General features: G+C 37.8%; 3 protein-coding genes across 12 annotated transcripts; 2 read left to right on the top strand and 1 right to left on the bottom strand.

Annotated features, from left to right (window-relative positions):
- Positions 1-779: 779 nt before the first annotated feature.
- On the bottom strand, positions 780-11,432 carry LOC103420748 (uncharacterized). 10 transcript variants are annotated; one of them, XR_011583114.1, is made up of 7 exons: positions 10,889-11,369; positions 10,726-10,774; positions 10,483-10,607; positions 10,159-10,244; positions 9,133-9,355; positions 8,851-9,023; positions 3,882-4,466 (listed from the first exon to the last, which is right to left on the bottom strand). XR_011583114.1 is itself a non-coding variant. In XM_029105988.2 (6 exons), exons 1-4 carry the CDS (start codon positions 11,168-11,170, stop codon positions 9,251-9,253), a joined length of 522 nt encoding a protein of 173 aa, XP_028961821.1. In that variant the 5' UTR covers positions 11,171-11,370; the 3' UTR covers positions 780-1,233; positions 8,851-9,023; positions 9,133-9,250. The 10 variants fall into 10 exon arrangements, 4 of the variants coding, with proteins under 4 accessions (XP_028961821.1, XP_070681433.1, XP_070681432.1 ...); XR_011583113.1 differs by having other exon boundaries at positions 3,882-4,539; positions 10,889-11,117; XM_029105988.2 differs by lacking the exons at positions 3,882-4,466; positions 10,483-10,607 and adding an exon at positions 780-1,233 and having other exon boundaries at positions 10,889-11,370.
- Positions 2,893-3,357, top strand: LOC139197822 (protein NETWORKED 4A-like). The gene has a single exon (XM_070825804.1). It carries the CDS (start codon positions 2,893-2,895, stop codon positions 3,355-3,357), a length of 465 nt encoding a protein of 154 aa, XP_070681905.1.
- On the top strand, positions 4,208-8,478 carry LOC103425889 (probable LRR receptor-like serine/threonine-protein kinase At3g47570). The gene is made up of 5 exons (XM_029105978.2): positions 4,208-4,508; positions 4,691-4,762; positions 5,426-5,785; positions 5,882-7,882; positions 7,978-8,478. Exons 1-5 carry the CDS (start codon positions 4,208-4,210, stop codon positions 8,346-8,348), a joined length of 3,105 nt encoding a protein of 1,034 aa, XP_028961811.2. The 3' UTR covers positions 8,349-8,478.
- Positions 11,433-12,674: the final 1,242 nt, after the last annotated feature.

The following is a 12,674-nucleotide window of genomic DNA, read 5'->3' as shown; positions in this document are numbered from 1 at the left end:
TTTTTTATGAGTTAAAAATTAGTTTATTTAAATGCCACATATAGAATTATAAATGCAGTTTAAAATATTCTAAAATGAGGGTAGCGAAATTCAAACTCCGGTGCGTAAAAGAAATTACATCTATCTTAACAAATGTGACTACGACCACGTATGCATATTAAGAATTGAGCTTCAAATATAAACATTGAGTGCAAATTTAAAAAAGGTTGGTAAAAGATAAAATTTGAAAGATAACAAATTATCTATTTAAAAGTCAATCAAAACAAAATGTAGAGATAGACAAGTCTAACAAGAAAAAGACAAAAATTATGAAATTAGATAAAATACGGGGTCATATGTTTTGAATAAGACTATGATAAAGTTCCAAAAGAAATAATTTTGCTTAGTTTGTGTGGATTCCCACCTTGATCAATGATTATTATGAAAATAATGGAAAAATAAAAAAGATAAATATATAGATTTGGACTTTTAAATTAGATAAAATACCAAAAATATTTAAACAATTTCGATGTGCTACAAATTGTCAAATTCAACTCTAATTATTTTGTTGATAAAATTAAAGTCGCTTGGTGATATATTAGTATATTTTTTTATACTTCCGAGCTTCGTGTCGTAGTGTCAACGTAAATAGAAATAAAATAAAGAGAAATGCTAAGGGGAGTTTCTTATAATAAGATTCTTTATGAAATTTTTGTCTTTCAACAAGTAAACATGAATTTTCGTGTCAATAAGGTGGCAGACAGTTCATAGAAAATCATTTTTTAAATGTCTTTTTAGCATTAAAATAAAACCAGATTGTTTTTATTAAATTATTTTCTTAAATTGGAATGTTTTCCCGCCAAAAATCTTTGGTTGTACCTCTGGCAGGGACGGCAAGCCGCTTGCCCACCATGCGTTACGGCCCCACCTCTAAGGGCTTAATTATCGGAGTAGTTCGTTAAGTTACGAAAATACCCATTACAAGAAATCACGACATGGAAATGAAATAGTGTGTGGGAGGGCATTTTCGGAGCATAAAAATCTGGGACAGAAAACGCGGGATTTGGAGTCCTTCCCCCCCCCTCTCTCAGCAGTTTCCTCGTTGTCCCCAACCGAATGAATCCATTTTGATTTTGGAAAAAAGCCGCTTTTAGCTTAAAAGGCAAAAGCACCGATTAATCGCTTCACTTATCTTCTGATTTGGTAAGGGCTTGGATCTGGAGCTCTCTCTCTCTCTCTCTCTCGTCTCTTCACCTGTGTCGCAGCAAAAGGTCAGTGACAAGGAGCTCACTCTTCTATGTTGATATAATCGATTGCATACAGATTATGCATTTTTAAGAATCGCTTTTTGTTTTAATTTATTCAAGCATCTGGTTTGGTATGCTTAAACTGAGGATTTCTCTATTGATAAGAACTACTGGAAATTTATAGGGTAAGAAAGGTTTTATTTGGGATCTGATTCAGTGGTGTATTTGATTTGATTTGATTTTGTAAATTTCCCTTTAATTACTTCTGTTTTTCTATGGGCATCACAATTGATAGTTTTGTTATTGGAGCCATGGAAATTCGTCTTCTTTCAGCCCTCGTTTAGTGTCTAAGATTGGATTGGATAGCTGAGAAATAGGGGTATTGCTCGTGAAGAAAACTTATCCCTTCAAATCCCCACAAAATGGTAGATTACGAATAATATATTTTCTTCATGTCTAATCTCTTATAATCTACTCAAAATGAAAAATCATTCATTTTTATCTTCACATGTACCTTGAATTACACGTTATCATTCATTGATGGAGCACGCGTATCTCGTATTCGATACTTCAGTGGATACCATACTCGCCGGAAACAAATATTTGTCTTTTAGGATACAAAGAGGAGAAATTCAATAGGAAACAAAGCTTTAGTTGAAAGTAGATGAATACAAAGAGTTTGTCTCTAATTAAAATGAGGAATATAACTCTCACACTTGAATGAACTTGAATTTGGATGTTTTTACGTTGAAATATGTTTTAAATTATGTATTTTTATTGTTGTATCCATGATGCAGTGTATCCTAGTTTTTCGAGATTTTATTGGTATCCATGCTTCATCTTGTTCAATCAAATCCTAACCACCAAAAAGGCCCGAGTGATATGGGATTACAGAAATCCACTACTTTTCTCTTTTTATTTTGATGTCTTATGTGGTTTACTTTATATCATTTGATGTCAGCAGATGGTTGATATGGAGAGAACAGAACTGAAGAAGTCAGATTCAGCCGGGTTGGACAATAGTATCACTCCAGATAGTTCAATGTGGCTGGTAGAATATCTGGAAGGTAAGAGGTTATTTGCGAGCTCATCTTGTTTGTTCTTGCTGATTACAATTTGTTCGTTACTGTATTCCTTCTGTGATGATTTGACCTAATAAAATGTTTAAAATGCTGAATCTTACAGAGATGGACCAGAGCATTAAGCAAATGCTGAAGCTGATCAAAGAAGATGGTGATTCTTTGCCCAACAAAGACGAGATGTTTTTGCAGAAGATGTTGGAATTAGTTCAGGAATTTCACCGGATGTATCGGTCACTAGCCGGGTGCTATGAACACTTGACCAAAGAAGCACATAAGGGGTTTGGAGGTTCTGAATATGGTTTCAACCAATGCTCTCCTCTGCTGACTCCCGATGCTAAACATGGTTTGCGGAAATCCGACGATCAAGTTGTTGGTTTTGATATATCACTAAGCTCAGATGGTTCTAGTCCAGCTCTTACTTTAAAGAATGGCGCTGAATCGTCTTCCTCTTCATCATTGGGATCCGAGTCAGATTCTCCTAATTCCCTGGTCAGCAATTACTTGGTTCCACCTCCGAGCACTGATTTCGACAGTTAAGGATGGCAGCTGAAGATTGCTGTTAAAGAACAACAATGCTCTACGAGATGGCATTGCAAGATGATATAAGCCGCCTGAAGGTAGAAGTTGCTGATAAAAATGGACATGTGGAAGCTGTAAATGAAGACTTGGACATGTTTAAACTGAAATATGACATGCTGATGGCGGAGAAAAACGAGCTCAATGCTAGGGCTCAAACGCTCATGGCGAATGTGAGTTCCCGCGACAATCAGATTCAGGAAATGGCGGGACATCTTAGTCGGTTACAAACAGAACACGAGGGTCTGATTGTTGGATCCGAAAGTGCGCGTAGGCTAGTAGATGAGCTGAAAACAAGAGTGGAGGAGTTGCAGAAAGAGGTGAAAAGGCAGAGTGTTGTGATCTCGGATGGGGCTGAGGAGAAAAGAGAGGTGATCCGGCAGCTTTGTTTCTCGCTGGAGCACAACAGGAGCGGATACCAAGAGCTCCGCCAAGCGTTTACCGGGCACAGGCAGCGCCTAGTATGTTTCTGAGGTCTCTTGCATCATATGTTGTGTTTGTATGGAACAAGTTTTTGTTTAGGGTCATATGGTCAATTCAGGTCGGATGTTACATCAATATTTAGTTAATTACGAAACTAAATGCTCTAGATTTTGAATGTTAAAGAAGAACAATGGCATGGAAAAGGTTTGCTAATTATTATTAATTAAGGTGTTAAACTCAGTGTTCTCACTTGTTTGGAGGGCAAAATGGTCAACCTACCTATTCTCCGCCAGTGAACTGGGGGTTTTTGACTAAATCCTAATTCAGTGAGGTGAAGTAACCCTCATTCATTGCGGCCGCTATAATCTAATAAGCTATGATATTATTAGAAACCAATGATTTCTAAATTGCCATCACCAATGGTTCGACTAGTCTAAGTCTAAGTCTAAGTCTAAGTCTAAGTCTCCTCACCTTGACGTAGAAGCCGGGCAAGTCTAGGTCGTTCACAAGTCTTGGTAACACCAACTTGTTTCCCTATTTATGTGAATGTAATGAGTTTTAGTTTTCGATCGAATTTAAACCGAAAGACGAAAACTACTACGATTAAGGAGAGAAGTCGTTTCCTACTATAAAAAAATGTTGTCGATGATACACTGCTTGTGTTATATCTATATGATGATTATGGCTAATTGCTTAACTGCAGGTGTATTAACAATATCTCATACCAATATCAGCACAGATCAGTCTGCGCTTCTTTCTCTCAAAGCTCACATCACTCGTGACCCTCAAAACATCTTGACCGCCAACTGGTCCTCTGCCTCCAATTCCAACATTTGCAACTGGGTTGGCGTTAGCTGCGGTGCTGGCCACCACAGAGTCACGGCCTTAAATCTCTCGCACATGGGTCTTGCCGGAGTTATTCCACCGCATCTAGGCAACCTCTCATTTCTCGTTGAGTTGGGCCTTGAGAATAATAGCTTTCATGGTCCCCTACCGCAAGAACTGTCTCGTTTGCGCCGGTTGAAGGAGATTAACTTTGGAAACAACAACTTTATGGGAACCATTCCTTCGTGGTTTGGGTCCTTTGCTAAACTTCAAACCATCAGATTGTACGGTAATGGCTTCTCGGGTTTCATACCGACTGCTATCTTCAACTTATCTGCACTCGAAACAATTGATCTAGGCTGGAACCAACTATCGGGTACGTACATACCACCAGTACTACCAACCACCTAGGAATATAAATTAATGATTGCTTGCTTCATCATTACATTTTGATATATTTGTTTCATTTTAACATCTATATATAAGATGTACAACAATCATCTCGTTTGTTTTTTTTTTTCCTTCTTTTTTGTTGGAATGCATGCACATATTTAACAGGTAGCATACCCAGAGAAATAGGCAACTTAACAATGGTGAAGGGCATATACCTTGACGACAACAAGTTCGAAGGTATACTGTATGACTTAGGTTTTGCTACATGTATACTAGTAGATGCCTGCACATACTGTGTGTGAATAGTTTCATTTCATTTTGTTTTGTTTTTTAATATGAAGTGTGATTAGTTTTTAAAATTCTAAAAAAAAAAAGAAATCATTTATAAAAATTGGGACAATGATGAGCAGTTTCTTCTAAAGTATGCATGTTTTTTATTTACGATTTTATTTTATTTTTAATTTTAAAATATGGCATGCTATGTGACCTGGCTATGAGGTTGTCGTAAATAACAGCAAAATTTATGTTCGTGTAATTACTAAATTGCCCATATATCTTATTTTTGTGCAGTTTTGGTGTGAGGGTTAAAATTGCAATTTTATGTAGTTTTGGTTGAGAGCAGAGTTCTATTAATAGGTACTAGGTAGTTTAGATACGAGCCCCTTCTTAGCAGGAATCTCGTGCCACTTTAGCAAAAATGGAATGAGAGGACTATCATAGGAATCATATATTTACTGTGTAAAACCCTTGTATTCTAGAGCAAAGAGAGAACCTGTATAGTGAGTACATGGTCCTTATAATGTTATCCCACTTTTGCTACGGTAGAACGGGATTCCCAGTAAGAAGCTACTCCTATATATGTTTACATGATTTTAACAATATATACGGATTGTTTTATAGAACTTCCGAACGAGATGGGCAATTTAGTTCAGCTGGAGGAGTTATCTTTGTATTCCAATGCCCTAAAAGCCTCTGCTCTTGTGCCTATCTTCAACATATCTTCTTTGACTTTTTTGAATCTATACGAAAACAACATGAGTGGCAGTCTTCCGGACAATATATGTGAGCATCTTTCGAGTATTCGAAAATTCAGTTTCGCTCGAAACCAGCTTGACGGTCTGATTCCCTCCAAACTGTGGCAATGCAAAGAGCTTCGTATAATCTCATTACACTCTAACAATTTCCGTGGAAGCATACCCAAAAGTCTTGCCAATTTGACCTACTTAACCACGATTATTCTTAGTGATAATCATTTAACAGGTAATAAATTTGGGGGTATTTCATAATCAATTTGTTTTTAGTTTTTAGTTAAACTGAAGTTACAAATTTAATACAAGCGTTCTGAAATTGTTACAGGTACAATACCAGATGAGATTGGTGATCTTCCGCATTTAGAGTTTTTGGATCTGGGTATTAATAATCTCAGTGGCGTCATCCCATCCAAACTCTTCAATCTCTCCATGATAAGAGTAATAGGGCTTCCTTCCAATCAGCTCTCAGGTAGCCTCCCAACAAACATCGGTCTTAACGCTCCAAACCTAGAAATCCTTTATGTAGCCGGAACTAACCTCGTGGGTGGACTACTCCCTAACCTCTCCAATGCTTCCAAGCTCAGGGAGCTAGACATGAGCGAAAACTCATTTACCGGGTTTCTTCCTAGCACGCTCTGTTCCTTGAAAAACCTTGAGCGTCTTTTCTTGGACTCGAATAATTTGACAATTGATGCTTCTACTCCACAAGCACCAAGCACTCTCTCTTGCTTGTTTAATCTTAGAAACTTGACAAGCTTATACTTGGGAGACAATCCACTAAACACCACGATTCCAGCTTCTCGCAGGAATCTCTCTACGTCACTCCTATATGTGAGTTTATTCCGTTCCAACATTAGGGGCAACATTCCAGTAGAAATTGGCAACTTGAGCAGCTTGATATCACTAGAGCTGGGAAACAATCAGTTGAGTGGAGCAATTCCAACTTCAATACAAAGGCTACAAAATCTCCAAGTTTTGGATTTGCATGATAATGAACTGCAAGGACATATCCCGTATGAACTCTGTCAACTAAACAACCTAGCCGATTTATATTTGCATGGTAATCGGCTCTCTGGTTCTATTCCTTCCTGCTTGGGTACTTTGGCAGTAGCTCTAAGATCTCTATGGTTAGGGTCCAATTTGTTAACTTCAAAAATACCATCTTCCTTGTGGGAACTCAAGTATTTATTGTACCTCAACTTGTCATCCAATTCTCTAGTTGGACCACTCTCGGAAGACATCGGAAAGTTGAAAGAAGTGCTGAATATGGACTTGTCAAATAACCATTTCTCCGGAAACATTCCCGATAGCATTGGGGGTCTTCAGAAAATGATTAATTTGTCCTTGGCAAACAATTATTTAGAAGGCCCTATTCCCAGTTCATTTAAAACCTTGCTAAGCCTAGAATTCTTGGATTTGTCCAAAAACAATCTATCTGGAGTGATCCCAAAGTCATTGGAAGCACTCTTGTATCTCAAGCATCTGAATTTGTCTTTCAACAAACTCCAAGGAGAAATTCCAACCGGCGGGCCTTTCGGAAACTTCTCTGATGATTCATTTGTATCAAACGGTGCACTCTGCGGTACTTCCCGACTCCATTTTCCATTATGCAAATATAGAACAAAAGTTGAGCCAAATTGGAGGAAAGCTAAATATATCATGCCAGGGGTCATGTCAGTAATACTCCTAGCGGCTGCTGCATTGATTCTGGTGCTATGCAGGAAAAGGAATGTTGAAGTTGTAAGAGAAACTGCCTTGCTACGTCAAGTTCTTTGGAGAAGAATTTCGCGCCTAGAACTTGTAAGGGCGACAAATGGACTTCACGACAGTAACTTACTAGGCACAGGGGGGTTTGGCTCAGTATACAGAGGAACACTGTCAGACGGGATAGATATCGCCCTCAAGGTTTTCAATTTACAGCTAGAAGGGGCATTCAAGAGTTTTGCGAAGGAATGTGAAATGCTAAGCAATATCCGTCATCGGAATCTCATTAAAATCATAAGTTGTTGCGATGAACTTGATTTCAAAGCCCTGGTGCTTCAATTGATGCCTAATGGAAGCCTCGAACAGTGGTTGTATTCTCCAAACCGCTCCATGACTATCCTGCAGAGGTTGGACATAATGAAAGATGTTGCATTGGCACTAGAATATCTTCATCAAGGTTACTCGATACCTATCGTTCATTGTGACGTGAAACCAAGCAATATACTATTAGATGATGATATGGTTGCACATGTTGCTGATTTTGGCATTGCAAGACTCATCGGCAGTGGAGATTCGATGACGGAAACAATGACCCTAGCCACAGTTGGATACATGGCTCCAGGTGATGTATTTTTTCAATTTTGTTTATGCTGGTTTTATTAGGAGTATAATTTTCTTTTTATCATACATAACTAAATTCACATACAAATTTTGCAGAGTTCGGGATGGAAGGAAGCGTTTCGACGAGTGGGGATGTGTATAGTTTTGGTATTGTACTCATGGAGACATTCACAAAAAGGAAGCCAACGGATGAGATGTTTGTTGGGGAAATGAATTTAAAGCAATGGATTGCAGATTCATTATTTCTAAATGCTGCTATAGACGAAGTTGTGGATGCCGATATACTTGGGACGGAGGAAGATGGTGGTTTCGTGAGCAGGAGTGATTGCTTGTCATCCGTTATGAGATTAGCTTTAGCTTGCACTGCAGCATTGCCGAAAGAAAGGATTAACATGAAAGATGCTGCAGTCGCACTCTATAAAATCAAGGTTAAGTATTTGAAGGACTCTGGAGGAGTGAATTCTTAGTTCTTTGTTCTCTATATTTTCGGATCCATTTTCTTATTGTTGTTTTCGATCTTCAAAAAACTACATTATTTTCTTATTGTTATTTCAGTCAATATATCAGGAAGTGACAAACTTCTAAACTTCTACTTAAGTTGGGTTTTTTGGCTGCTTCACCAATTTGTGCTCATCTTTTTAACAAAAGGAACGAAGTTACTCCAATTTTCAGCCCTAAAGATCTTATCATTCATTCTGTAATATGTAAATGATCTTACAGCTTCGACCTAAATTTGACCCATTTTCTTAACCCGCGGTTCCTATAACCCATAAATTTTTTTAGTGTCGTTCAAATGAGCCAAAGATTCAACTTTTGTACATAAATGAGCCAAAAGCACACGTGCCGCTTTAATGTATGAGCCAAAAGAACTTTCAGCCTTAGCATCCCATACCCGATACCCCAAATTTGAGATATATTTGAGACTCAAAAGTGTTCACACAGAAATGTCAAACAACGCAGATCTCTAACCTGATCCTTGTGTGCATCTCGCCGTCATTCTTGCTGAAACTTCTGCAGCAAAAGCATCAACATCCTCTTCAACTCTGAAACAGCTACACTGGGAACATCTTTTGAATCTCTCCCTCTTGATGTTATTGTCAACGCATCGCCGAATCAACATTCGCAGGCACACCAAAAGCTGCCTAACAAAAGAAAAAAAAAACAAAATTTCACAAATTAACCAAATGAAATTCAGCGCAAAATTCCAAAAAAAATTGAAAATGAAAGTAGGAAAGAGTGAGAGTAGTGTACTGGGCTGATGTCTGATTTGTTATTGAGCTGGAGCATATCTCGAAATATGTCTCGGTCGGCGGAGTCAAGACTGGTTTTTCAGCTCCTCCAACGGGCCTAAAGATTGTACTCCATCAACTCATTCGAATTGGACCAGACCAATAGCAGCAAAAGGCTCAACAACATGTGCTCCATGGATCGTCCAGCTTTGCCATTGAAAAAAGAACGAAGAAGAAGATGACAACTGAAGTGAATAGAGGGAAAACAATCAATATTTGAACAAATTCAATGTGCTGCAGCAGGAGTTTTTTGATCCATTTATATATTAGATTTCCCTTAAACATAGGACATATGAGAAAACAAATGATACCCAAATCTCAACATTAGTGTAGTAGATGAGTGAATAATATATGACAAAAAAAAATTCAATGGTGCATACTAAAAATGTGTGAATAGAGTAAGTCAGAGTACATGAGTGACTTTGAAATCAATGAATTAAATTCCAAAAGTGAGTGACAAAGAATAACTAAGGCAGAAGCTTAAGTACCCTATCAGTTTCAAATTCCATGTCTGTTCACTGCATATGCCTTCACTTATATATTAAATTTTGTTCAAATTCAATGTATGTTCACTGCATGCCAATTTGTGTTTCGGCACACTCTTACTGGTATTTGGTCACAAAACTACAACCATTTTTACAAATTCCATAATCCAACAATGGAAAATGAAAATCACGAAGCAACCTAGAAGGAGGCAGACAACAAAAATCAAAGAACGGAACAGGTGAGAACCAAAACGTTAAAAGCAGCACATACCCATTTCAAAGACCAAAAATCATGCAAAGATAAAAAATTCCAAAAATTCTGTATATTAGCACTCTCCGCAAAGCCCAAAATAAGAAAATTAGAAAAATAGAATTTGATAACATTATACTTTAAAAACCCTAAAATTTCCAGTCAAAGGAAAAGTAATAAATCCCAAAAAATAAAATCAGCAAAATAAATCTATAGTTTGATAAAAATTTAGGAGAAGGGTAAGATTAGATACGCAAAGAGAGGGTGGCCTTGTATTTCTGCTACTCTGAAATGCAATCCCCCTTGTCCCAGGGCCCTTCAAACTTCTCCGAGTAATATCTGCACACAGAAACAATATCCATTTACCCTATTCGGAAATCGAAAAATGGATTTTAGAGAGAGAAGGGATAATTAGGGTTTAAGAGTAATCGTGGAAACTAATTATGCTGAGAGGAAGCAATTTTGGTCCACGTCTTCACACAACAAATTGGAAAGTGGGATTGCATACATTTGGGATTTTAACAATAACCAACAGTCATTCAAAATTTACCAGTCACAATTAGAGCTTAAGTGATACCTTGATTACAGTCATCAATACGCCTGCTCACACACTAACACCCAAACCCTAAATCATTCATATCCTTCTCTTTCACCTCCTTGGAGACTCCGATTCAAGTAATCAAACATTCAAACGACTCATCTCTCAATTGATTGATTGGTACCAAATGAAGGTCAATAATACTTATTTGTAATATAATTAATAAAAAAATTAAACGCTTGAATAAAAAAGTAAGAAATTAAAAGAGAAATGGAGAAATACCTGGAATGGAATAAGTGAATCGTAGATGAAGGAGTTTATGTTTTTGTTTCTGTTTCGAAACCAGAACCAAACCAATTTGGGACAAAAATGAACAATTCGTTCAATTTTTTTCAAGAACTTAACAATTTGCCTAAATCAAAATATTAAGAGGCGAATAGCTTACGTATGTATGAGCTGACGAATGAAACTGGAGAAGTTTTTGTGCTTGAGATAGCTGGGGAGCAGAACCCGAGTGAACTCGCAAGAAGAGAGACGGAGCAGGAGTCGCGGACAAGGAGGAGGTAGAGGGAGTCGATCCAAAAGTCGGGATTGATGATGTTCTCTCAGTCGACGACGGCCTCAGTTCGGCTCGAATCTGACGAATCTCCTCTAACATCGTTCGTCGGAGGTCAGGTTGTTGGTTTTGCAGAGTCACCTGAAACTGGGCTTGCTGATTTGTCAACATCCTCACCCGATTTCTGAGCTTCTTCTTCTTCTCTGGTTTTTAGGGTTTCTCCAACTTGGCGTATCAGACTTCTGAGCTTCTTCTTCTATCATCGTGATTCTGCAAGCCGCAGGCTCTCTCTCCTTCTCATCAAGCCGAAGCCGAAGCTCTATCCCTCTGTCCCCATCCTCTCCAGTCCCTCTGTCCCCCTCCTCTCCTCTCGCCACAGCCACACCCAGCCGTCTCCGAGTGAAAAATGGGAGCCATCGTCTCTCTCCAATTTGTCAGCCCTTATGTCCCCCCCCTCTCTCCCCGAGTCAAACCTGAAGCAGCTGAAAATCGGGTCCTAAGCCTGAGTGGTATTTTTGTAAATAAAGCGAAATTTGGCTAAAATCATCCGAGTGGCAGTCTTGTAAATAAAAGACATATCCTCCCACGCTAGAGAAGTACATTGACTCATCAAATTCCAATATCTCTAAAGGCATTAAAAAACTAGGTGCAATGTGATTTTAGGTCACTGTGCGGAACATAGTAAATTGATTCTTGTATAAAAATTTCTGTTACAAAGCTAATTTATATGTCTATAGTTGTATTAATAAAGAATCTAAATGGAGCATTATTACTTGAGTTATAGTTCAAATCAACCAAAATCATGAAAATAAATAAATAAAAAATTTAGAGCAAAGTCGGCAGAACTAAACTAAAAACATAATTGTGATTTCTCTTATGCATGTGAAAGCAATATTTCTCTTATTCACATGCATAACCTAGAAAATTTCCTAAAGATGAAGTTTTTTTTTTTTTTTTAAATTTTTTGCCACAAACCAAGTTGGTATATATGCTGATGATTTCATCATTTAGGGGCCTTTAAGATTGGGTGCCCTGTGCAAGGGCACCTATTGCACATGCCCAAAACCGCCACTATAAAAACGCTACATAACAACACGTTTAAAATTGAAAAAAAAAAAAAAAAAAACCCTAAAATCCCTACCAATATAACAAATTTCCATAACATAGAATTCCACTTTTATCCCATCCCTCCACAGGGGATGTTACAACTACACTGCTGATCAACTTGACTAGATAGTCAGCATTCGAAAAACTTGACATCAACATTCGGACAAGAGACGACCTGTGTAAATGTTTATAAATTATACGAAAAATTGCAGAGACCTGCAGCCTAACAACTGAATTTGTAATTTAATTAACCAAGAATATATAGGGTAATTTTTAGGAAAAGGTTTGTTTGAAGCAGCTGCATCCTGGATGCACATGCAAAAAGCGTGTACTTCTTTTGCGCACGCAAAGTTCTCCATTAAAAAGAAAACAGTGCTGCATTTCATAGTCCCCAGTACGTCCAAATGCGGTACTGGTGGCTGTGGATGGATGAGAATATAAATACGCATGTGTTAAATAACATATAATTTTTAGGACGAGACTTGACGCAATAGAAAAGATTGCTCGTTTGTGATTGAACACGGGTTCGAGTCGTAGAAACAGACTCTTTGCAAAGTAAAAGTGAAAT

The sequence above is a fragment of the Malus domestica genome, chromosome 07 (genome assembly GCF_042453785.1).
Source record: "Malus domestica chromosome 07, GDT2T_hap1".
NCBI classification, from domain to species: domain Eukaryota; kingdom Viridiplantae; phylum Streptophyta; class Magnoliopsida; order Rosales; family Rosaceae; genus Malus; species Malus domestica.
The sequence above is the reverse complement of the archived record's forward strand: the minus strand, read 5'-3'. Positions and strand labels throughout refer to the sequence as shown.